General features: G+C 52.0%; 10 protein-coding genes; 7 read left to right on the top strand and 3 right to left on the bottom strand.

Moving 5' to 3' along the window:
• Window positions 1-12: 12 nt before the first annotated feature.
• RCC_04247 (uncharacterized protein) lies at window positions 13-1,995 on the bottom strand (the record flags this gene model as incomplete). XM_023769525.1 has 5 exons in its annotated part: window positions 13-63; window positions 116-1,299; window positions 1,421-1,436; window positions 1,499-1,761; window positions 1,821-1,995. The coding sequence occupies 5 exons, from the start codon at window positions 1,993-1,995 to the stop codon at window positions 13-15; spliced, it is 1,689 nt and encodes a 562-aa protein (XP_023625293.1).
• A 495-nt stretch (window positions 1,996-2,490) lies between these two features.
• RCC_04248 (probable notchless-like WD40 repeat-containing protein) lies at window positions 2,491-4,032 on the top strand (the record flags this gene model as incomplete). Its single annotated transcript, XM_023769526.1, has 1 exon — window positions 2,491-4,032. One exon carries the CDS (start codon window positions 2,491-2,493, stop codon window positions 4,030-4,032), a length of 1,542 nt encoding a protein of 513 aa, XP_023625294.1.
• Window positions 4,033-4,368: 336 nt separating this feature from the next.
• On the bottom strand, window positions 4,369-6,049 carry RCC_04249 (probable cyclopropane-fatty-acyl-phospholipid synthase; the record flags this gene model as incomplete). XM_023769527.1 has 3 exons in its annotated part: window positions 4,369-4,563; window positions 4,619-5,857; window positions 5,927-6,049. 3 exons carry the CDS (start codon window positions 6,047-6,049, stop codon window positions 4,369-4,371), a joined length of 1,557 nt encoding a protein of 518 aa, XP_023625295.1.
• Window positions 6,050-6,602: 553 nt separating this feature from the next.
• RCC_04250 (uncharacterized protein) lies at window positions 6,603-8,087 on the bottom strand (the record flags this gene model as incomplete). XM_023769528.1 has 2 exons in its annotated part: window positions 6,603-7,398; window positions 7,453-8,087. 2 exons carry the CDS (start codon window positions 8,085-8,087, stop codon window positions 6,603-6,605), a joined length of 1,431 nt encoding a protein of 476 aa, XP_023625296.1.
• A 620-nt stretch (window positions 8,088-8,707) lies between these two features.
• RCC_04251 (related to iron/ascorbate family oxidoreductases) lies at window positions 8,708-9,977 on the top strand (the record flags this gene model as incomplete). XM_023769529.1 has 4 exons in its annotated part: window positions 8,708-8,792; window positions 8,845-8,957; window positions 9,015-9,715; window positions 9,773-9,977. 4 exons carry the CDS (start codon window positions 8,708-8,710, stop codon window positions 9,975-9,977), a joined length of 1,104 nt encoding a protein of 367 aa, XP_023625297.1.
• Window positions 9,978-11,562: 1,585 nt separating this feature from the next.
• Window positions 11,563-13,456, top strand: RCC_04252 (probable sodium/phosphate symporter; the record flags this gene model as incomplete). XM_023769530.1 has 3 exons in its annotated part: window positions 11,563-11,752; window positions 11,801-12,831; window positions 12,890-13,456. 3 exons carry the CDS (start codon window positions 11,563-11,565, stop codon window positions 13,454-13,456), a joined length of 1,788 nt encoding a protein of 595 aa, XP_023625298.1.
• Window positions 13,457-14,026: 570 nt separating this feature from the next.
• RCC_04254 (uncharacterized protein) lies at window positions 14,027-14,836 on the top strand (the record flags this gene model as incomplete). The annotated part of the gene is made up of 1 exon (XM_023769531.1): window positions 14,027-14,836. The coding sequence occupies one exon, from the start codon at window positions 14,027-14,029 to the stop codon at window positions 14,834-14,836; it is 810 nt and encodes a 269-aa protein (XP_023625299.1).
• Window positions 14,837-15,363: 527 nt separating this feature from the next.
• Window positions 15,364-16,164, top strand: RCC_04255 (probable phosphoglycerate mutase family protein; the record flags this gene model as incomplete). XM_023769532.1 has 4 exons in its annotated part: window positions 15,364-15,527; window positions 15,646-15,686; window positions 15,741-15,973; window positions 16,090-16,164. 4 exons carry the CDS (start codon window positions 15,364-15,366, stop codon window positions 16,162-16,164), a joined length of 513 nt encoding a protein of 170 aa, XP_023625300.1.
• Window positions 16,165-17,187: 1,023 nt separating this feature from the next.
• RCC_04256 (probable pyridoxamine 5'-phosphate oxidase 1) lies at window positions 17,188-17,871 on the top strand (the record flags this gene model as incomplete). Its single annotated transcript, XM_023769533.1, has 1 exon — window positions 17,188-17,871. One exon carries the CDS (start codon window positions 17,188-17,190, stop codon window positions 17,869-17,871), a length of 684 nt encoding a protein of 227 aa, XP_023625301.1.
• Window positions 17,872-19,466: 1,595 nt separating this feature from the next.
• Window positions 19,467-22,150, top strand: RCC_04257 (probable DNA replication licensing factor Mcm7; the record flags this gene model as incomplete). XM_023769534.1 has 2 exons in its annotated part: window positions 19,467-19,515; window positions 19,566-22,150. 2 exons carry the CDS (start codon window positions 19,467-19,469, stop codon window positions 22,148-22,150), a joined length of 2,634 nt encoding a protein of 877 aa, XP_023625302.1.
• Window positions 22,151-22,355: the final 205 nt, after the last annotated feature.

Below are 22,355 nucleotides of genomic sequence, written 5' to 3' on the forward strand. Positions count from 1 at the left end.
CATCGGTAATGGTCACACAGTCGAAGATAAACGACTCGGGTAACACGGGACGGTAGACCGCGACTGATTGCGCACAACCGTGCAGTGTCAGAAAGAATTGAACGGAAGGTGGTACCCGCAAGGCCGCGTCGACACTTCCATGGGGGCGGGGAGAGCAAAAATCAGCCACCTGAATGTCCAGAACGAAGTATGGTAGCTGCTGTTCCTCGATCTTGAAGCTCCGAGAAGCTCGCAAGCTCCAGAGCGTGTGAAGTCGATCGGCGACTGTAGCCCAGCTTCTCCAGTGCGACACTTCAAGAGCAGTATGAAACCCGTCTGCGAAGTCGGAACTAACCCAAGGCGCCTTGAGATGCACCTCTCGTTCATCATCCGGTGTGATGGTCTTGCTGTTGATCACTTGAGGGTCAGCAATGACAATCTGGGGCCCAGAGCAGAACGATTTTGCGTCAAGATACATGAAGACATGCGGTCGAGAGTCGTATGTCGGGTTGAGATCCTCCTTCCTAGGTCGACGCATGCTTGAAAGGTCTAAGATGTTTTGTAGTAGTTCTTCTGGAAAGATGTGACCCACAGCCCTGCGGAACACCTGCTTGCGAAACTTGGAGAGGCAATGCCTTGCCGTAGCCCTTCTACCTGGCCAACCATGTGCTTCATACGAATAGTGCTGCATCGCCGTTGAGATGCAGGTAGTCTGCCACACAATGTCGAGGGACCAGGACGAGTCTTCGGGCGCATCCTGGTGCAGGAGGGTGTACAAAGCCTGTGGCGAGACTGGCGGCGTGTCGTCTGCGAGGTACAACGTAAACGACAATTCAGGTCTCCGTCCGTTGTGGCGAGCGTCCCAAACGTTACTGACGGGCCAATTCATGTCGTCAAAGTAGTTGTGCACAATCAGGCCCGGCAACTGCTCATTTGTCGACAAGCGTGTCCGAGAAAGGACACACTCTGCCAAATATTCGGTCCGCCTCTGTTCTCGATTTTTTCTGGCTTCCTGCCGTCTCTGCTCAAGTCGCGTCTGGAATGTCTGTTCATCGACATAATCCTCACCAAAGTCCTCGATTTCATCGCCGTAAGATCGAACTAAGGATGCACTTTTTGCATGCCACTTTCTCCCATTCTCGAAAAGACGACGGCGCTTAAGCAGGGTTAAGAAGAACTCATAGGTGGTTCTATTTCGTGTGGCATGTACAGAGATTGGAGGTCCCAAGTCTGTACACTGCTCAGCATGGTCGGTTGTGATAGCCTGGGAATGAGATGTTTGTGCAAACTTGACATGTAGCGCGCCCTCGGCCGTCCAGTCTGGAAAGCAAGAGTGGAAGGATTAGCGATATCCTCATCTATATCGACGTGAAGCAATGCCTCGGGGAGCTCGGAATATCTTCGAATAACTCTGTACGCCTTACGCCCTTCACTAACTTACCGTCTCGGTCGATAACCTGAGGACCGACTTAGCAACAGTCTCGGATGAAGTAGATATGTTGATGCGGGAATGCCTTACCAGAATGTACCCCATATTCCAAGGACAACTCTCACACAAATAAAAGTCTGCCCAATTCTCGACTAGGTGAGACCATCCTTCCCTCGAATTTCGATGCTTTATCTCTTCGCGTTGATGATCAATGCACGCGAGAACATTGGGAAAGGGCGAGCGGTAGATTTCAAAGTGACACATGGTCCTCTGTAAGGGTTGGAATACGCTTGCCCAGTCCATCCATCGCGCAAGAAGTTCTGGAAGGTTGCCAAACTTGATTGTTCTGGGAGCTACAAGTCGATGAGCATACGCTTTGTACCACGAAGAGGTTGTACCCCTCAAAACTTGCCAGTATCGAGAATGTAAACCTGAAAAGGCAGCGATGGTTTGGAGTATCTGGGAACATTGTCGTCTCTGAGTACCCACGCCAGCTCTACGGGATGTCCTTGGTGATCCTTGGTGCAGAGAGTCCACAATTTTTCTTGAAAGTCGGATGGCGCATCGCCAAATACGGCTTCGCTCATGGCATCAGGATTCGTCGCCAGGCAGCCCCGGTTGGCTATGCTTGTTATGATATTTGACGGAAGCTGGATGGAGGAACTAGCATGGACAGCGTTGAGTCGAAGAAAAGAATGTGACGGTGTGTAAACAGAGGCGTAGGCGCCGGGCCTATGTCGCTCTCCGCTCAGCTGAAACCGGGTGGGTTTTCTTCCACTGACAGCGTGTATAGCAACGGGAGATCATCAAGAGTCAGCTCTTGACATGCAAACGGCCTACCAATGTCTACGTTGGACACTTGGCGCAGGTCAAAATGAGAAATCAAAGGTTTGGAGTTTAGGGGGGGCCCTTGTACTCGACCCGATCGATCCATCCTCGTTTAAAGCTTTCACATGCTGCCCCACATGATCGGCAAAAGTGGGGCTCGGTACGATCGAGCCGAAACCACGAAAAAAGATTTGGGAATCAACCTACGCATCTCCATCTTTCAATTTGGACCGATCACAGCGCTTCTGCACACCATGGCGACCGTCGTTCCTCCCCCTTCCAAGAAGCAGAAGCTTGCAGCGATTGTTAAATCCCGCGACCAGGTAGAGCTCCCGGCCCCAGCACCCGAAGGAACGCAGCGCATACAATTCCGCGACGCAGATACAGGCGAACCTCAAGGACCTGTCGTCTCAGTCCAACTCGCGGATCTTTCGCCCAAGAACCTCTCTCTATTACTCAACAGTCTTTTGGGTAAAGCCGATCCCGCCGACCGCCTCCCATACCGCTTCTACAACCCATTCGGCGACGATGGCGGCGAGTTTGATCAAGCCGAAATCATCAAGCGATATGTGGATGGCACTACATCAACTGAGTTGCAGCTCGACWTCCCCTGCCGTGCGGAGGCTGTGTTCAAGGTGAAGCCTGTAACGCGCTGTGCTGCAAGCATATCGGGTCACGGCGAATCGATTTTGACAGCAGCTTTCTCGCCTGCCACCTCTTCAAAATTGGCGACGGGATCTGGTGACAAGACTGCCCGTATCTGGGATTGTGAGACGGGTACACCACAACACACTCTCAAGGGTCATACTGGCTGGGTTTTGGCCGTAGCATGGTCACCGGATGAATCATTACTTGCCACTGGCAGCATGGACTCAACTCTTCGCCTCTGGAACCCAATCAAGGGCGAATGTCTGGGAGGGCCTCTGAAAGGACATACAAAGTGGATCACGAGCATAAGCTGGGAGCCATATCACGCCCAACAACCTGGCCGACCACGCCTCGCATCCGCCTCCAAAGACTTCACAATCCGCATCTGGGACGCAATAAGCAGAAATACAGATATGGCGCTTACCGGGCACAAAGAATGCGTGACTTGCGTCAAATGGGGTGGTAGCGGTCACATCTACTCTGCTTCTCGTGACCGGACCGTCAAAGTCTGGGACGCCGTCAAGGGAACTCTGATACACAACCTCACACAACACGCACATTGGGTCAATCACCTCGCAATTTCCACAGAATTCGTCCTTCGAACCGGCTACTTCGACCACAAAGGCAAGAAAGCCGCACCAACAGATCCAGAAGAACGCCGAACAAAAGCCAAATCCCGCTACGATGCTGCGTTACTCGCAACAGGAGGCGCAGAGCGACTAGTCACCGCTTCAGATGATTGCACAATGTATCTCTGGTCTCCCTCACAATCCACAAAGCCTCTTCAACGTATGATTGGTCATCAGAAACAGATCAATCATGTCACGTTCTCCGGCGATGGTGTCCTGATTGCCTCCGCGGGATTCGACAACCATGTCAAACTCTGGCAGGCCAAGGATGGGAAGTTCTTGCATACTTTGAGAGGACATGTGGGTCCTGTCTATCAGTGTGCATTTAGTCCTGATAGCAGATTGCTGGTGTCCGCAAGCAAAGACACGACGTTGAAGGCTTGGGATGTGCGAAAGGGAGCGCTGGCGGAGAACTTGCCTGGACATCAGGATGAAGTCTTCGCGGTGGATTGGAGTCCTGATGGCGAGAGAGTCGGAAGTGGTGGGCAAGATAAGGCTGTGAGGATTTGGCGTCATTGATGCGATATGATACCCAGATTTCGAGAGGATGGAGTGGAAACAGATGACTCGAGGAGGATCAAATTCTTCCTCACGCTTCTATGAATGCTGGCTACTCGAAATTGTCCAGCCTTTCAAAGCTTTTCCGCGCAGTGTCATCTCGGGCGTTTTTATGTATATCACATCGGCCGTACAACATCATCTGGATCGAGCCAATGAATAGCGGCAGCACATCTTCGTGATAGACACGAGCATCCGCGTCGTCAACGAGCATCACACCGCCAACTCTCGCAACAACACTGGCTGCGGTATGACGGTCTCTGTCAGATCACAGTGCAGCAAATTGTCCTGCATTGTCTACTGCTTGCTGCCAGGGAAAGCGTGCTTGCCCTTCTCCTTGCTGGCATTCAACGCTCCGCTGAGACCGTGAGCATTGTGAATTCCCTCGATACGGTGGGTAGAGTTGATGTTCTTGACGAGCGTAATCTGGTAGCAAGTGGCTGAACCCTGGCGAGAGATGATGGTGCTGTAGGCAAGGAAGAATTCCCAAATCTTGTAGAACATGTCAGCATGATCAATATCACAAAAGATGAACTCTGAAGCTTACCCTGAACCAGCGGTCACCATACTTGGCGACAACCTTGTCCTTGTTTGCCATCCAGTTTCGGTACCACCTCCACAAAGTTGCGGAGTAGTGCACACCAACGGTGTCAACAGCCTTGACCTCGAATCCTGCACCCTCGAGCTTATCAATGAAGAAACCCAGGGGTGTCGAGGCATCAGCACCAGGGAAGATATACTTGTTCATGAAAAGACCCCAGATGAGGTCCTCGTACTGCCAGCTCTTTCTCAATCCAGCAATTTGAAGGAAGAAGACACCATCATCCTCAAGCATATCGTAGACCTGCTTCAAGAAAGTTCCAAAGTATCGCACACCGACGTGCTCGGCCATCTCCAAGCAAGTGATCTTGTCGTAACCTCCGGACGGGACGGGAATATCGCGGTAGTCCATGCACAAGATCCGAGACTGCTCCTCTGGTACGCCAGCCTTGCGGAGGCCACTGTTGCCCCACGCAGTCTGGTTGCGGCCGAGTGTCACACCGGTGGCATTGGCGCCGTAGTTGACCGAAGCGAACTTGGCAAGAGTGCCCCAGCCACAGCCGATATCCAGCATTTTCTCGCCCTCTTTCAAGCCAATCTTTTCACAGACAATGGAGAGCTTGTTGTCTTGCAGCTGCTCGAGGGACTCCTCCTTGTTGATGTCGGAAATAATACCGGAAGTGTAGATCATGCGAGGACCGAGGAACCAGCCGTAGAAGTCATCGCCGCGGTCGTAGTGGTCACGGACTTGCTCCTCGTCTTGAGAACGAGTGTGCATGATGACCTCAGGCATCATGCCGGTGAGGAAGAACCAGAAGAGGGAGAGGGTGAAGCGGAAGTTGGCCCAGTCGTGACGGTACTCCATCGCTTCGAGACAGTCGCCCTTGAAGTTGACATCACCGGCAAAGTACATCTCGTGGAATGTCTCCATGGGGATCCTGTTCTTGCCACGGTATTTGCGCTTGTCGGCCTCGTTCTTGAACTCGAGGTAGTGCTCGACGGGAGCACCGGGGAAACGAGCCTTTTCGTTGATACGAGGGGACATGCTGGACGCGATTGTCCAGAAAGCCATCAAGATGGGGATAGCGGTGAGGATGGCGAAGAACAGCCAGACGAAGAGTCCGCCATTKACTTGGTAGGCAAAGTAGCCTGGGACGGCGGCGAGGAGGGTGAAGAGAATGACATTGCTGAAGCTCTCAGCACCGGGTCCATCGGCGGGAAGCGGCGCGTTCTTGATTGCAGGGTACTGTCGTGTATATCATGAGCTAGGCCGCTGCCATTGGGTGAGTAAATGGTGTCAATGGTGCTGCCTTACAGAGGTCGTCCGCACACCGTAGTTCTGCGTTTCGGGAGCTGGACTGGGGGCAGCAGGCGTGTGAATGAACTCAAAGTCATCCTCCTGGAGCGACGCTCCAGGGTTCTTGTTGGCGTCAGACATGTTGTTTATGCCTGTCTGCGATGCGATGCAATGGCAGATGAGGGACAAGGAAACACACCTCTCAAATTCCAAAAGCTTCAGGAGATCGGCAGGGTTCCTCGAAAATGCTGAGTAACAAGCTTCGAGACGACATCGACGCGGTTCCAGGATGGTTGCGACCAGGATCTTCACACACTTCACCTTCCTTCCATAACGGCTATATCATGATGCATACTTCGAACGGCCTGACTTTGGAGCAATGAATCTGGCATGACTTTATATAAACTCGAAATATCCGCCTTAGTACCGCGACGGACAGCGACTTCTCACTGGAGCTCTCTTGCCGTTCCGGTTGCACGCTGAGGATATCGACGTACACAGCCCACAGGGATATACGCCGCTGATACAACGCGGGTTTTGCAGTCTACCAGACGCTGTCAACAAGTACTCCGTAGTCTGTTGAATAAGCTCAAAGGATACGTCCTTCACTAACCCTACTAGCAAGTATGATTGTCAACTCGTGAGCAACTCATTGCCATACAATCGTCAGCGCCACAAACTCTATCGACAGACCTCATCTCTCACTCTCCTCTTCCTCTCCAAGACGAAGCTTATCCCTCTTACCCACAAACCACCAAGTCACCCCAATACTAAAAACAGCACCAGCCAAAAGCGCAATACTAACAATGTACGAAAGCCGATACCCAGGTCCAAACCTCGTCTGATAAACCAGCGGCCCAACAATCCCACTCAACTGCGCGGCGGAATTCGTAATCCCAATCGCCAACGCAGCAGATGTAGTTCCATGCGCAGCACGAATTCTCTCGGGCCAAAGAATCGGATAAATACAAATCGAACAAGCCGTAGCGAGCGTCACCAGAACATATTTGGCGACGGGACTATCCACAAAAATGAGGAGAATGTAGGATATCATCGCGAGGATCTCGAGTGCTATCGCCACGGACCAGGATCGTAGACATTTGGTATGGATGAGCCAGCCGGAGAAGACGAGAGCTACGCAGCCGAAAGCGTAGGTTGGCATGGTGAGTAATTGGCTGAGGGCTGAGGCTGAGAAGCCTAGGTCGAAGATTACTGTCGGGAGGACTTGGGAGATTCCCCAGCCTCCTATGGCGTGGAAGATCCAGATTGAGGTGAATGTGGCGGTTGTTGGATCTTGGAAGATGGCTTTTACTTGGGCGGTGTCCCATGTTTTTGAGGTTGAAGAGGGTTGTGTTTTTGGTAGGTTGTTTAGTAATGCTGATCTTTCTTGCTCGGATATGAAGTTTGATGTTTCTGGGTAGTTGGGGAGCATAAAGTAGGTGTAGATACCACAGAATATTGGCGGAATGCCTTCGAAGATAAACACCCAGCTAGATGTTGTTAGATATATATATTTTTTGCAAAGCCAGTTCTGACCAACTTACCGCCATCCAGCCAATCCGGCAACACCGTTCATGTACGAGATGGCAAATGCCAACAAGCCACTAATCGTGCCCGAGAACATCCCACAAGCATAGAAGAACGCAATGCGAAGAGCAGTATGTTCCGCGGGATACCAAAAGGAGATATGATAGAGCACGCCAGGATAATACCCAGCCTCAGCCAGACCGAGCAGAAATCTGGTCGCCAGTATTCCCRCATAATTCTGCGTCGCGCCTTGACACATGGATATAATGCCCCAGGTGACCATTATCCGAGCCATCCAAGTCGATGGCGTGAAGTGCTTTAAAAGTAATGTTGATGCTGGCTCCGCGAACATGTAGGGGTAGTAGAAGATGCTGAGCGCCCATGCCCATTGTTCGGATGTGAGATTTCCAAGCTGTTTCTTGATGCCAGTTCCTTCTTCCACGTTGATTATGGCGGTGTTGGTGATGTTGGAGACGTTGATTCTCATGATGAGATACACGAAGGAGTACCAGAGAAGCAAGCGATAGTCGACTTTGCGGTATGCCGCTTTTGAGATGGCCTTTTCATCGTCTTCGGTCAGAGATGGCGTGGATATAGGCGTCTCTCCGATACCAACGTCTTTGGTGTCCATAGATGTAATTCGCATTGCCATCGAGGTGTGCTTCGAAACTGTCCCGAGCAATGTCTGAAGGACGTTGCTCAACCAAGGCTATACAAGACATGCTGCTCCCTCCGCTTACCAAAGCATCATGGAGCATGCCACCGGCCAGGGAATGTTGTCATATCGCCGCCCCGGAAGCATGGCAATAACATGGCAAGATAACATTGGTCTTGGAGCCAATGGCACCGTACTTGCGGATCATTATGGAACAACCATGCCTCCAAAATATTGATACGATATGTAAAGAGTGGATATATTCGCATCAAGCGAAGGTTTGCTCACATTGACTGCACATTGCGTGACTGACGTCTGCAAGATTTCAGCCCGAATTGCCGTTTTGGGTCAGCGCAAGCACGACACAACTCACGTGCTTTTTAGACGCCGTGGGTACGTACTTCGATGGCGTCAACAGCCTTCCGGGAAATCTCCCATCATTACTGGACGAATCGTCAGCACTTCTCAATACTCGTGAGGGGAAACTGTATGTGGGTACGGTAAGCTACCTTGCCGATGCCTGTCATTGTATCTTGGAAGATGGTTTCCTGTTTTAAGACGCCCTTTTATCAAATGTTCACTTCTTCGTCCTCCAACTTTCTGCACCGTTTTCCAAAATGTCGACAGCCACAAGAACCGTGCAAGATGTTCCTCGTAGGACGCTGCCGACTTACCAGCAAGCTGCAGAGTCTAAGCATGAGCGTGAGTCGCTGCAGTTAGTATCGCAATTCTCACGTACTGACAGATGGACCAGTTCCATGGGCAGACCTTGTGACATTGGACCTTTCCAGGTTCGATCAGCCTGGTGGCAAGCAGGCATTGGCAAGCCAGCTGCGTGATGCTGTTCACAACGTCGGGTTCTTTTACGTGAGTACCATGATAGCATATCTATCAGCAGCCCACTCATTGCTGTATGATGTATAGATCACTGGCTTTGGACTGTCGCAAGAAGAAGTGGACCGTCAATTCGCCATTGGAAAAGAGATCTTCAACCTACCTGAAGAGGAAAAGCTCAAGTACCGCGCTGACCTTGATCATGGACATTATTCCGGATATCGCCCACTGGGATCAACCGAGCTACTTCCTGGTCTGCGTGACAATATCGAGATGTACAATGTTTTCAAGTTCCTTCCGGAGCTGGAAAGGAGTCAGCCAGATGTAGTTCACGAGCAACGCGCTGAGATCGAGAGGTTCCAGCGCCATATCGCAGAGGATGTCGTGCAGAAACTGCTCATCTTGATCTCCATTGTTCTCGAACTTCCAGAGGACTATCTCTCCAAAGGTCACCGATACGATGATTTGAGCGACTGCCACTTGCGGTACATGATTTACCGAGCCAGAACGCCGGAAGAGAATGAGAGGTACCAGAACTTGTATTCTCGTGGACACACGGACTTTGGGAGCCTCACATTGCTCTTCAGACAGCCGATTGCCGCTCTKCAGATTCGAATGCCGGATGGCTCGTGGCGATGGGTCAAACCACATCCAGGCTCCATTACGGTCAACATCGCCGATGTTTTGCAATTCTGGACTGGTGGATACCTGAAGTCGAGTGTCCACCGTGTGGTGGCTCCTCCAGATGATCAGGCTCACTTGGACCGTCTTGGTCTTCTCTACTTTCTCCGGTGGGTCATGGATAGTTCAACCACATGAGTCCATATTTGACTGACATGCTCTTGCAGCCCGGCCCACGACCTGGACTTGAAAATCGTAGACAGTCCATTGCTCGAACGCCTGGGCATCAAACAAGCGGGCGACGATGGCGCCGGTATCAAGGCTGGAGAGTGGGTGAGGACTCGTGTCAAGCAGAACCAGGACAAGGCGACGGAGGGCGGTCACAAAGAGAAAGAGGTCCTAGGTGGTGTCAAGGTCAAATACTATGATTAGCAGATGTGGTCCCGGAGCGTGGGTGCATGTATCTGAACCCTGAARGTCATGGCTAGTAATACGTCAGTACTCCTCACAACATGGAATACTGTAAGGGGCATCTCTGCATCGGACGAAGCTCTGAAATCTGCAGACTGCAGTTCCCTTGGGACTTTAATCCCACACCTGGCTGACGTGTATTGTAGGCAGAACGGAGAATGTAGCTGGTGAGCATCGCTTGCCGGTACTTCTGCGGACATCTCTTAGCCTGTGTGAGATGAGATGTGATTTTGTGAATCATACATGGGGGCTCATTGGCTCCCGAGACATTGCCAAAATGTGTCGTGAGCTCCCAGGATGGGGGGTTGAATCGCAGCCTTGTGAGGCTAGAATCGACGCCGTGGCAGCCACGTTCTTGGCCAGTGAGAGCCGGCCGAGGCCTTGAATCTTGAATGGCAGATCTGCTTGGTATTGATGAGATATGCATGAGAAGCTTCACGTCCCACACCCGAGCCACAGTCTCGTGCGGGAAGCAATGCAACAAAATGCGCCAAGAACCAGCTGCCTGGAATAGAAGAGGTTGCACATGATGTGTTCCGCGACGGTGCCGCCGACAGGCATCGAGGGTCGAGCCATGCCAGTTGCCCGTCGCCGGTAATTCCCAGAAACCGCTCAACCTGGCGTTGTCGCACGTGGGCTGCAACACGCGCGACCACGTTTTCGAGGCGCTTTCCTGCAGAATTGATGGGTGAAAATTGAAGGGCCTAGGCGAGCGCGCACGCGACGGAAGCAGCAAGCAACTCCGTCCAAGACACCTGCTGCGCAACGGTGAGCATTGGCAAAGGCAAACGTGGTGAAGACGACAGGCCAGTGGGAGATGCCAGACTTATACACGTTTGCCCGTGCCTCTGTATGATTGGACAATGCCTGTCCATGCGCCAACTCTTGGCTACTCCGCCGCCAAGGCCAGACCCAACCTACTACATACGAGACATTCACTTCTCGCTATGGCCGCCGACCATTCAACACGGAACGAGGCGTTTGCGCGAGGCCCACATGTCGCAAGCCTGGACAAGCCCTGCTGAGCACTTGGGAGTGGTGGATAGACAGGAGCTTGTCGTTTCTCTCGGTAATACAGCATAATCTCGGGAGTTGAAGGGCGCCCTCGCATACCAGCAACATTCCATTTCCCCGGAAATAACTAGAAGCAGCGATGGGTACGGCGTAGTGCTGCTCACTGGCTCGAGAGGTGGTGGTTCGCGGCTCTCTAGACTCGATGCGACCATGGCCACATACCAAGCCTTTCTGCGTCCAATAATGGTAAATTCCGCCCGGTCTGGCACCCAGGCTAGATCGCACGAGGACTCAACACCGGCCGGACCCTCAGCGCGCGCGAGCGATCTCCCGGCTGGCTTGTGTGGGTAAGCTCAACGTGGTAGCGAAAGCTAAGGCGCTCCCACGCGGGCTTGATTTTGTTTGCCATGTCCAGGGCATATATAGACAGCCCATGTCCGGAGCAATCCCAGACAGATTCATCAGGCAACATCGAACCTCGCCGGTGACTCCTCTCCTCGCACGCAGTCAACGCTGACCACCTGTCAACACGATGGCTGTCCTTGACCAATACACCTATGTCTTCGTTATTGGCACCTTCTTTGCCATGCTCGATGCATACAACAACGGTGCCAACGATGTTGCCAACGCCTGGGCCACCAGTGTCTCCTCCAGATCCGTCTCCTACCGATGGGCAATGGTTTTAGGAACATGTTTTGAGATGCTCGGTGCTCTCACAGTCGGTATGTATTCGTGAGGGTGAATCATGGACTGCGACTGATCCGCTGTAGGTGCCCGTACCGCCGATACCATCAAGAACGGCATCATCCCTCCAGACTCATTCCGCGACAACGCCGGTGTTCAGATGTTGGCCTTTACCTGTGCTCTCGCCGGTGCCTCGATGTGGGTGATGTGGTGTACCAAGCACTCTGCTCACGTTTCCTCCACATACTCTCTCATCTCGGCCGTCGCTGGTGTTGGTGTTGCTACCGCTGGTGCTAGCCAGGTACAGTGGGGATGGAACGGAGGCAAGGGACTCGGCGCCATCTTCGCTGGTCTCGGTATGGCTCCTGCTATTGCTGCTGGATTCGGAGCCACCATCTTCATGCTCATCAAGCTTGTCGTTCACATCCGCAAGAACCCAGTGCCATGGGCTGTCTTCACCTCGCCTGCCTTCTTCCTCATTGCTGGAACCGTCTGCACGCTTTCGATCGTCTACAAGGGTAGCCCGAACCTCAAGCTCAACGACCGTCCACCAACCTTCATCGCCGGTGTCACCGTTGGAGCTGGTGCCGGTCTGTGCGTCCTCTCCGCCATCTTCTTCCTTCCATTCCTCTACTGCAGAGTCATCCGCAAGGACAACGACATGAAGTCTTGGGAGTTTATCAAGGGCCCACTTCTCCTTCGCCGCCCAATCCCACTTGATGCTCAAATGGCCAAGGTCCCCAACTACGCCGTTGTCCAGCACGATGAGGACGACGATGAGATCACCGCTGTCGAGAGCCCGGTCGATGATGCCAACTACGCCAACGAGAAGAACCTTGCAGCTATTGAAGCCAATGCCGTCGTCATGTCGCACAAGCAGCGCCAGGCAGAAGGTACTGAGCGTCTCCACGTCAAGCTCCGTAAGGGTACCGGTCCTCTTGGATGGGCCATGCGCTTCCTTCACGAGAACAAGATTCAATCCGGTGCCATCTACGAGACGAAGAACATGATCATCACCTTGAAGCGTATTCCCGCGATGATCGTCGTCGCCGCTCTTTACGGTTCCCACTTCGACATCCACGCCGCACAGACCGGTATCGCCGGTACCCCTGAAGGAGTGAGTTTGTCTTGACKATTCTTCGTTTGTTTGCGAAAAGATGCTAATGAATTCCCAGATCCGCATGGAACGTGTATACGCGCACGCCCCCAAATACGCCAACGAGGTCGAGCACGCATACTCCTTCGTCCAAGTTCTGACCGCCTGCACCGCCTCCTTCGCACACGGCGCCAACGACATCGGAAACGCCGTTGCACCTTGGGCTGTCATCTACAGCGCATGGCAGACTGGTGACGCCTCGGCCTCCAAGCTTCCAGTCCCAGTCTGGCAGCTCGCCGTTGTTGCTCTCGCCATCTCCGCCGGACTTGTCACCTACGGATACAACATCATGAAGGTCATGGGTAACAAAATCACCTACCACTCTCCCAGCAGAGGCTGCTCCATGGAGATGGGTGCCGCCATCACCGTTCTCRTCTTCTCGCAGTTCAAGCTGCCAGTGTCCACTTCCATGTGCATCACTGGAGCTACTGTTGGTGTTGGACTTTGCAACGGAAGCTTCAAGGCTGTCAACTGGCAACGAGTTGGTCTCCTTGTTTTCTCCTGGATCATGACCATCCCTATCGCTGGCACGATTGCGGGTGTTTTGATGGCGGTGGTCCTGAATGCTCCTTCGTTTGCCAAATGAGTTATGAAATTGCACTTGTATTGCTAGCACTTATGATACCAGATAGAGAGACGTCGGATATGTCCATCGACGTCAAGATTTACCAAAAGTTTACACACTTCTTTCTCGTTGTGCAACGCATGTCGCGCCCCTGTAACATGAATGATTCGTGATGTACTCTCCAAATATAGAATTCGCTCGGAAGGATGAGCTAGAGTATAGGTTCACAGCGAAGAATTCCAAGTTGCACAAAACAAACGCTATAACACCATTGTGTCGAACGACAACATCGACGACCGATAACATCGTCCACACGACCGTCACCCGATATATTGCCTCAAGATATCGTCCATATCTTATCACGCTAATGTACGAATGGCGGTTGAGCACTACCCCAACCCTGACCCTACCACTCAAAAGTGATCAGCAGTGGGGTGCTTGTCGCTTGTGCAACTGCAAACAAGATACCCTCGGAACAACCAAATTGAAGAAAACATCTCCTCACCATAGTCACAGTCGATATTATTCCAAGCAAACCCAGCTTAAATCCCAATAAACCCCTCTCTCCCATACATTCCTCAATCAAAAATCATGTCATCCAACAAACTATTCCTCTACGACCACCCAGTCTCATCCTACGCCCAAAAAGTACGCATGGCCCTCCGCCACAAAGGAATCCCCTTCGAAAAACAAACCCCCCCAAACCTAGGCAGCGGAGCCTCAAATCCAGATTTCTCCTCAGCAAACATCCGAAAGGAAGTCCCCGCTCTCATAGACGGGGACTTCGCAATCTTCGACAGCACAGCAATCCTCATGTACCTCGAAGAAAACTTCCCCACAACCCCCAAACTCCTCCCCGATTCCCCCCAAGCACGCGCCTCGGCTCGCATGATTGAGGATGTATGTGATACGCATTACGAAGCGATAAATTGGGCCATTGGAGAAATCACCTGGTTCGAACGCGCCACGGGTCCTGAAGCCGAGAGATTGTTGGCTGCGGCTGTGGAACAGACGAAGCAGATTCAAATTTGGTTGGAAGGAAAATTGGGAGATAAACCATATTTCTCAGGGGAGAAGATTGGGTATGCGGATTTTGCTGTTGCGCCGATTGTGAATCGTAGTGTGCATTATGGTACGGCGTATGGGCCTGCGGAGGGATGTGCTTTGCAGCTGTGGCATGCTCGTGTTAGTGAGAATGTGCATGTGATGGAGACTTTTGCGGAGATGGTTGAGGGAAGTAAGGCGATGAGTTCTTTGGGGCCGAATTTGTGGACTGGGGGGAGACGGAGGGAGTATAGAGATCATCGGTTGGAGTTTTTGATCAAGAATGGAGGGATTGGGATTGTGCTAAAGGGTCTGGAGGATGATAATATTCGATTCTCGTGGCCACATCCTAAATAGAGCAAGAAGATGGAGGTTCTGGTAAATTGTTATCAAGAAATGCAAGGAAATGTCGATGAAATGAAGCCTCCTGGTTGATGCTTACCACGAATTTGCCCACACTATGCCCTGCATCGGACATTTAACCGTGCCTGTACAACGTCGTACATGTCATTTTGTGTCGTGGGACAAACCAGTGAGCCGTATTTCCAGTAGCTCACAGCCACACAGCTTCTCGAAGTTCTGTGGGAGATATTCTCTCGAATGAAAGCACGAGGCTGACACATGTGTCTGCCGATCATCAGCCTCCACGCGTTCTCCATCTCGGGCTTCCTTTGTCAACCAGCATAAGCTTTCGTCTCACCTCGCACTATAGTGCTTCCTTCCACCAAGCGCTCGCTTCAGACGTACATCAGCTGGCAGATCTTGGAAGGATGGAAACAAAGCGTGGGCTGTAGCGTGAATTGAAATGTCCATATACAAGAGTGAATGTTCCTACCTTTTTTCATCTGTTCGTACATCAATCAATCTTTTCCACACAGCTCAAGATGAAGTCTGCTCTGGCCATTCTGTCCCTTCTGCCTTTGGCTCTCGGAGAGGCGACCGTGTATCTTATTCGTCACGGCGAGAAGCCATCCAGTGGCAACGGTCTGAACGCACAGGGTATGCAGCGTGCACAGTGCCTGAGAAATGTATTCGGTGCCAACTCTGGGTAAGATGCTGAAGAGGACAAGACATACGAGGTGGTTCGAAGGTGTCCCTCGAGCCGCGCTATGTCCCTGTCCACACCGAGAACGGTTTAGAAATCGCTGACTCTTCTGCGGTCAAAGTTATAACATCGACACGATTTTAACACAGCAATATAAGTCCGGTGTGTAATTTCTCTGACCACTCGCTGCTCCAGACCTGTGGCTAAGATCAACAGACGGATCCCGAAAGCGTCCATACGACACCGTTACTCCTCTTGCACAAGATCTTGGATTGACCATCAACCACTCCTGTGATAGAGATGACCCAGACTGTGTAAAAGATGCAGTCAAAGCCCACAGAGGTTCGGGAAACATCCTCATTTGCTGGGAGCACGATGCGCTGCACGATATTGTTAAGGATCTCGGTGCCAGCGATGCTCCCTCGTACCCAAGTGATCGATTCGACTTGGTAAGCATGGCGGAGGGCAGAAGGCATGCAGGGTAGTTTGAAGATGTCTCTCGAGCTGCCCAGGTCTTTACCACGTCGGACTTGTCCAAAACATCGCTAACTCTCTTCGCTTTTAGATATGGAAGGACCCATACAACTATTCCAAAGTGACCGACAAGTACTCGGAGAACTGCCCGGGGTTAGACAACTGAGCAATTGTCCAGGCGACTCGCTTTGCCGCATCGAGGAAGCAGGAGCAKGCGCTGTGAGATTGCAAGCACTCTAGCATAGGATTTTCAATCAAGCAAGACTTGTCAAGCAAGACTCTCCAGGCGACTCTTTCCAGGGAGATGCCTCTAGATCGTAACTTTCTCACTAGTGACTTCATACATTTTCATGCAGAAATGGTCATCCATCAGTCGCATGATAGACGAGCCACTGCAATCGTAGAGTGTGGCCTGGCCCTCTCAATAGGTCTCCACAAGTGGAGGATAGTTCCACCACATGGAGTCGCTGCCGAAAATGTGTGCATAGAAAGCGACGGCTTGCAACAAGACCGTGAGCTGGTCATTGCCCGCCATTGCCAGTATTTCATACGATTCGCGGCTATTAGTAGAGCAGTGGTGAACCAGAAGCAGCTTGTTTATTTTGGCGTCTGTGGCCTCGTCGCCGTGCTCAAGCTCTGTGGAACCTCCGCTGTCAGGAACCGTATGAGGATTGCCAATGCTAAGGGCCGGTGACGGCAAGAGATTCTCTGCAGCCGTGAAAGTGATTTCATCAGCGTAGGAGTAGTAGACCAGAACCAGGTAGATCTTGTGTATCAGATATCGTCCTTCGGAACTGAATGTAAGTTTTGGAGGGCCAGGCGGATCTCCGTTGGCGAGGCCATGTTTAAGTTGCTTGAGAGCATCGTCGCTCAGGAAGCGTCAATGCGAACAATGTCTTGCGAAACTCTGCTCGTTGTCCAAGTTGCACTTTTGTCTTCGACTTCCCTATGATAAGATGGACAAGTTAGGCGGTCGTGAAGTGAAGAGAGATGGAAGCGACACAAGAGGGTGCGATGAAAGTGGACCTTCGCGCTTCGTACAACCTCGTATTACTCATCGACGTCAGCATCATCACTCCATCTTTGTTCCAACAAAATACATCCACGACACGAATCCAGTCCCAAGTAGATGCTTCAATCGCGACTCATCCTACCCAGGATACTTCCCATCCGCCACAGCATCCGCAGCATGGCGACTCAAAAGCACATTTTCGCTCCAGGAGGCAGTGACAACCCAAACCAAGCCGAGCAATTCACCAGAGGCTCTCTAGAATACCACCAGCTCAACGCAGATCCATTCAAACAATTCGACATCTGGTTCAAGCATGCCACAGAAGAAAAAGTCCCTCATCCAGAAACAGTCACCCTCTCAACCGCTTCACTTCCATCCGGGAAAGTGAGCGCACGGACAGTCTACCTGAAAGAACTCGACGACAAGGGCTTTGTGATTTACAGCAACTGGGGAACTTCTCAAAAGGCCAAAGATGTGGCCTCCAATCCGAACGCTGCTCTTACTTTTTTGTGGCAGGATCTGGAGCGTCAAGTTCGTGTTGAGGGACCTTGTGAACGCCTTACTGCGGAGGAAAGTCAAGTTTACTACAATACGAGGATTCGAGGCAGTCGAATTGGTGCTTGGGCGAGTCAGCAGACCAGTGTTTTAAAGGATAGGGAGGAATTGGAGCAGCAGTATAGGGATGTCGAGAAGAGGTTCGAAGGGCAGGAGGAGATTCCAGTTCCCGAGTTTTGGGGTGGGCTAAGAGTGAAGCCGGAGATGGTGGAATTCTGGCAAGGTCGTGAATCGAGACTGCATGATCGATTCAGATACATGAAGGAAGAGGACGGCAAGTGGAAGATTGATAGATTGAGTCCGTAGATTGATGCCGGAATGTAGGAGTGCAAGACCTCTCCAGCAAGACATGGTAGCGATGTAGCAAGACGGCCTACCACGCCCATTATGATTTATTTTGGAGCAATGATTTGTTTTGTTTTTGTGCAGAAGCCAATAGCTTCCCGCCGGTGGAGGTGCACGCCACCAGGAGCACCTTAGTGGAATCGAACCACCATTCCGCCACTCCACCGGACACCATCGTGATTTCTCAAAGTGCTCGTCGCGGAAAATGCCTTGAAAGCATATCGCGCCGTACACTCGAGCCATTCCACGCAAAACCATTCTTCATACCCAATTAAGGACAGAAGTACAATCTGGGACAATATTTTGAGTGATCCCAGTGCACGCCGGGGACTTATAGTTGCCTCGACGCTGGCAATGATGCCAACAAAGGAAGACTGACGAATGCTTCCAATGCCCCGTAGACCAATCGGTACTCCATGGAATGACGAAGGCGTCCCAGACCYTCGCCGTTCCTGACATTAACGGGCGAGCGTGGCACTCTCGTCCCGACCTTTGTGACCCTTCTGCGGTGCCGAAGCGACCATGCAGAAGCCCGGGTCGACCTTGTGGAGCGAGGTAGGCAATCTCGTCCAGACATATGTCCCTCTCCGCGATGCGGATGCCCAAGACACACTCTAGGTAAGGTAGACAGAGAGCAAGCCCTCGTAGCCATCCCATCCCCGACATCTCGGGTCCGTCACACTTGTGAGGCCTGAGCCGCTAGCATCGTACGCGCATCTCCCACTTCCGGTGCTGATAACTTTGGGAAATGTCAACACCGTTGCGGTCCCATGCATGTCGAATTGGCAGCCACTCCGAGTTCTGACAGTTTAGCGTCGTGCCGGACGGGAGAAAACTTGGCTCTGCTACACTGAGGTCGCAGGTTCGTAGCCAGCACCGCGGACAGGTGTTTCTCGTCGCCGACCACTGGTGATACTCAAGGATTGTACAGTTGATCATTGCCTCGGACTTCATGGAGCAAAGAAGCCAGCGGCACCCATAATCCTCTGCGATTTCGATCTCCACTAACATAGACGGATTTCGTCGTCATGGAGCCTCGCACCATGCGTACACAGCGGGCTCTCAAATCGAAATTGCTTTTAAAATGCTGTGTTAATTTTTGCGTTTGTTTGTGAAGAGAGAAAGAGATGTGCGAAGGAATTCGAATAGAAGGATTTTTCCGCGAGGGCGCACGGACGTATCTGTGACTAATCCAGCAGGAACGACAAAAGTCATGAAATGGGAGTATCATTGGAGGCAGGCGAGACAGGTTCATTTGTAGGTGCGTTTAGGTGCGGCAGGGACAGATGCATCGAATGCTGTCAGTACAGCACTCCTGCGAGATTTGACCGAATGTCGATATTCTTTCACGTCGACATTCTACGATAGCCAACACTTTTGGCATTCCTCTCGCTAGGCGCGTCGCGCCAAAACGCGAGATCTTCCTCCGCCCGCCATCTCCAACTTCTCACACAAACGGCCTTCTTACCGCCCTTACAACCCCGAAGCCACGCAATAGACCTCTTAAAGGTTCAATCTATTGGCTCTTGATTCCATAGCGTTGAACCCGCGCGACAATGGCGCTCCTGACCTACAAGAACATCGTCGACTACCAGGAGCAGACGGGCAAGTCGCGATAGGACAATACAGCTGCCCTCTTGCTAACAACATCGCAGCGGCTTTCAAGGACTTCCTCCAGAATTTCAAGGCAACTGAGACTGAGGATGCGCTCGAGGATCTGCGCATCGATGGCGACGCGGCGAGCGAAGAGTACGACTTCATGGACGATGCAGAGGATGGTGCACAGAGCAGACGCAGAAACAAGTCGAAGCTAAAGTACATGAATATGTTGCAAAATGTCGCAGACAGAAAGATCAGTCAAGTGTTGATCGATCTGGACGATTTGAACGAATATGAGAAGAGCCTGGACGACGAAGCAGCAACCTCCCTGAAGCTCGTCCAGTCAATCGAGACCAACGCACATCACTACATTGAAATCTTCTCGCGAGCAGTGGACGCGCTGCTTCCCAAGCCGGAAAAGGAGCCGAATTTCAAGGATGACGTTCTCGATATTATCATGAGCCAGCGAGAAAAGCGCAACGAGGCGGTGCGGGAACAGCAGGATAACAACTTGGAGGGTGGGATTCCAGAGTCAATTTTCCCCCCAGAGCTTACGCGGAGATACACCCTCAACTTCAAGCCTTTGACGCTCTCCGAATCGAGTAGTGAGAAGAGCGGAAAGGCCATGGCTGTGCGACAGGTACGCGGTGAGCATCTTGGACACTTGATCACCGTTCGTGGTATTTCTACCCGGGTGTCAGATGTCAAGCCATCTGTCCAGGTCAACGCATACTCCTGCGACCGTTGCGGCCACGAGATCTTCCAGCCCGTCACATCAAAACAGTTCACTCCGCTGGTGGAGTGTACATCGCCAGATTGCAAGGACAACAATGCCAAAGGCCAGCTTTTCTTGTCAACGAGAGCTTCCAAGTTTCTACCTTTCCAGGAAGTCAAGATCCAGGAAATGGCTGACCAGGTGCCCGTGGGCCACATTCCACGACAGCTGACGATCCACTTTCACGGCGAGCTTGTCAGACAAGTCAATCCAGGTGATGTCGTGGACATTGCTGGTATTTTCATGCCAACCCCATACACCGGCTTCCAGGCTATCAAAGCTGGTCTCCTCACAGATACCTACCTTGAGGCGCAATGGGTACGACAGCACAAGAAGGCCTACGATGACATGGTTCTGGCTCCCACCACGATCAAGCGCATGACAGAATTGGAACAATCTGGACAGCTGTACGAGTATCTCAGCCGATCCATTGCACCCGAAATCTTCGGCCATTTGGACGTCAAGAAGGCACTGCTTCTCCAGCTTATCGGTGGTGTAACGAAGGAGATGGGTGATGGTATGCGCATTCGTGGTGACATCAACGTTTGCTTGATGGGTGATCCTGGTGTCGCCAAGTCTCAGTTGTTGAAGTACATCACCAAGGTGGCTCCTCGTGGTGTCTACACTACTGGACGTGGAAGCAGTGGTGTTGGTTTGACCGCTGCTGTGATGCGTGACCCGGTGACTGATGAGATGGTTTTGGAGGGCGGTGCGCTTGTTTTGGCCGACAACGGTACTTGCTGCATTGACGAGTTCGACAAGATGGATGACAGTGATCGAACGGCGATCCACGAGGTTATGGAACAGCAGACCATCTCCATTTCGAAAGCTGGAATTACGACCACCCTCAATGCAAGGACGGCGATCCTTGCAGCGGCTAACCCGCTATATGGCCGCTACAACCCTCGCATTTCTCCCGTGGAAAACATCAATCTGCCAGCTGCATTGTTGAGCAGGTTCGACGTGCTGTTCTTGATCCTGGATACACCGAACAGAGACTCTGATGAGGAGCTAGCGCGCCATGTGACCTTTGTTCACATCAACAACAAGCATCCTGAGCCGCAAGGGGGAGGTCTCATCTTCTCACCAAACGAGGTCCGACAATGGGTAGCTCGCGCACGCTCATTCCGACCGGTGGTGCCCAAACAGGTCTCGGACTACCTTGTCGGTGCCTACGTACGACTGCGGCAGCAACAGAAGCGTGACGAGGCCGGCAGCAAGACGTTTACTCATACATCACCCAGAACACTTCTCGGAATTCTTCGTCTATCACAAGCACTAGCTCGACTACGATTCGCCGATGAGGTCATCACCGACGACGTGGATGAGGCTCTGCGGTTGATAGAAGTAAGCAAATCCTCACTCTACGACGACAACAGAGATAGAAGAGGGGACCAGTCCCCAAGTACCAAGATCTTCAACCTCATCCGTGGAATGCGCGAGAGTGGTGCTGCTGCGACTGGAGAGGGCCGCGGCGAGCTTGATATGCGACGAGTACGGGAACGTGTTTTGGCCAAAGGTTTCACTGCCCAGCAATTGGAGTCTGCGATTGACGAGTATGCCAGCAWTGAMGTAAGCGACTTCTCCTTGGCTCTCATTCTGACATGGACGCTAACACACCGCAACAGATTTGGCAGACTGCGGCAGAAGGAACGAGGTTGGTGTTCATCGATTCCGGAGAGGATGACGAAGATATGGGTGACGAGGACGTTTGATCAGCCGCATGAGCGAGAATCGATTGCGAGGGTGTTTGGTGTTGGCCATAGTGCCGATGGACAGGGTACATTTTTCACAGGTTTCACGGAGATAGCCAAGAATAAAAGAGGCCGCCCATTGGTCTTCCTTTTCTCGAAGCTCGTTGGATGATGTTCTGGTTATGATTCTGCGAAAGCTTGCCCTACAACGAAAGTGGATGTTTTGCTTTTCGACTTGCGGTCTGGGTAGTAAAGTATAGGATCACAGGGCTGAATGCTGACTTGTCTATGTCGTTCTAACTAACTGCAAGGCTAGTATCGATCGATTGGTAGAGTGGCGAGACGTGAGGCCGCCTGGGCGATGCCCGCTTCTGATT

The sequence above is a fragment of the Ramularia collo-cygni genome (genome assembly GCF_900074925.1).
Source record: "Ramularia collo-cygni strain URUG2 genome assembly, contig: RCC_scaffold05, whole genome shotgun sequence".
NCBI lineage: Eukaryota > Fungi > Ascomycota > Dothideomycetes > Mycosphaerellales > Mycosphaerellaceae > Ramularia > Ramularia collo-cygni.